This window comes from Penaeus monodon, chromosome 22 (genome assembly GCF_015228065.2).
Source record: "Penaeus monodon isolate SGIC_2016 chromosome 22, NSTDA_Pmon_1, whole genome shotgun sequence".
Classification (NCBI taxonomy): domain Eukaryota; kingdom Metazoa; phylum Arthropoda; class Malacostraca; order Decapoda; family Penaeidae; genus Penaeus; species Penaeus monodon.
The window spans coordinates 20,016,699-20,018,352 of NC_051407.1; the positions used below are offsets into that span (position 1 = coordinate 20,016,699).

At 44.4% G+C, this 1,654-nt stretch overlaps 1 protein-coding gene across 1 annotated transcript in view; it reads left to right on the forward strand.

Moving 5' to 3' along the window:
* LOC119586980 overlaps positions 1–1,654 on the forward strand; it is a gene marked incomplete in the record, with an annotated part of 81,895 nt that overhangs the window by 30,713 nt on the left and 49,528 nt on the right. The window contains 3 exon segments of the mRNA XM_037935722.1: positions 259–443; positions 1,053–1,338; positions 1,462–1,603. Of these exon segments, the coding sequence (XP_037791650.1) occupies positions 259–443; positions 1,053–1,338; positions 1,462–1,603 (613 nt within the window).

Sequence of the window (1,654 nt, forward strand, 5' to 3'; positions counted from 1 at the left end):
TATTATATTGGGTAAAAAGTTAGAATGTTTTCCATTCAAATTAAATGGTATACTTTTTCTTTTTGTTATTATATATAGCCCGTTATTATCATTATTTATTTTCATTTTCTTAATCAAAGTGACATCAACCAAATCAGCAAACTAACTGCTTATTACATTACTTTTGTTATACCGAATAATTATGACACCGTCAACAGAAATTTCAAAATCAGAATCATTGAATCACGAAGCTAATGAAACTTCCTTAATCCGTTTCCCAGCGTGGGGATCGAAGTAGTGGGCTCCATGCTGGTCGACGGCCACGCTGCTCAATCCGGCGCCCAACTGGTGACTTCTCTCCACTCGTCCACCGTGGTCGATGGGAGGTTTGACATCGGCGGGTCAGAGTTCGTCCGGGTTGACATCAACATGCCCAGAGAGAAGGTCGAGATCATGAACTTCACGTAAGGCTCGACCTCGTTTCCTGTTAGCGAAAGGGTGTGGGTGCGTCGTGTTCTGTTGGTGAAGTTGTGTGGGTGCGCCGTTTTCAGTTAGAGAATGCGTGTCGGTATAGTGTTTTCTGTTGGCAAATGCGTGCAGGCGTGTCGTTTTCTGTTGGTGAAGTTGTGTGAGTGTGTCTTCTGTTGACGAATGTGTGTGGGTGCGTCGTTTTCTGTTGGGATTTGGGAATGCTAAAAGGCAGAGATGATTGCATGGTAATCTTCCATCTCTGTGCCATTCATATTTCACGAGCGTTAGCGGTTTCCGTTAAGTCGGTTTCTGTTGGCGAGTGTGTGTGTATGCTTCGTTTTCTGTTGCACACTTTTTGCAAATAAAGAAAAAGAAAAAAAGAGAAGTGCATGTGTCAGGTTTCTCCTCCTGCTGGTTTCAACGTAAAGAAAAATGAACGCTGGAATACATCTGATAACATTACACAACCACACAAATCTTTGTAAATTAAACAACCATTATCCTAAATGAACAAATAATACAAGGGTATTTCCCCCTCCTCCCTAAACCTCTATAAAAAAAAAGACTAACTAAATAAACCATGACCACCTGCCCTTCCCCAGCTCGAACCTGGTCCTCGTCCACGGCAGCGTCGAGGCGGGGGCGGAGGGTTCCAAGGAGATCCTGGAGGGCGTAGCCAATGACCGCGAGGAGCTGGCCGACTGCTCCGGCTACGAGCAACAGATCGGGGCCAAACTGTGCTGGAGTCTGCAGTATCCGAACGCTTCCCGGGTACCTGAGAGTCCTTTCTACCCGCTGACAGGACCTTCGAAGCTACAGGTGGTTCTGCATAAGACCGACCCGACGCTCACTTCGTACCAGATGCGCTATACTTGGGAAAGGAGACCGGTGAGATCCTGTTATCACGTGGTATACCCTTATCTACTTATTGTCATTAATTTTTATTCGGATTAAAACTTGCCTCTAGTAATGATGGCCTATAAAAAAACACTCTCTTTGTCTTTCCAACAGCATTATCGCACATTTTTGGTATCCTTGAACACACCCGGGACAGCTATATCAAGAGAACACAGCATCCGATACAATATCAACTTCAGATCGCAAAATGTCTACCTGGACCTAAATTCTCCACATGCAAATCTTTCAGCCAGAGGTAAATTATGGGAAACGTGTCTCGCATTATTATATGTATATACGCACGCAA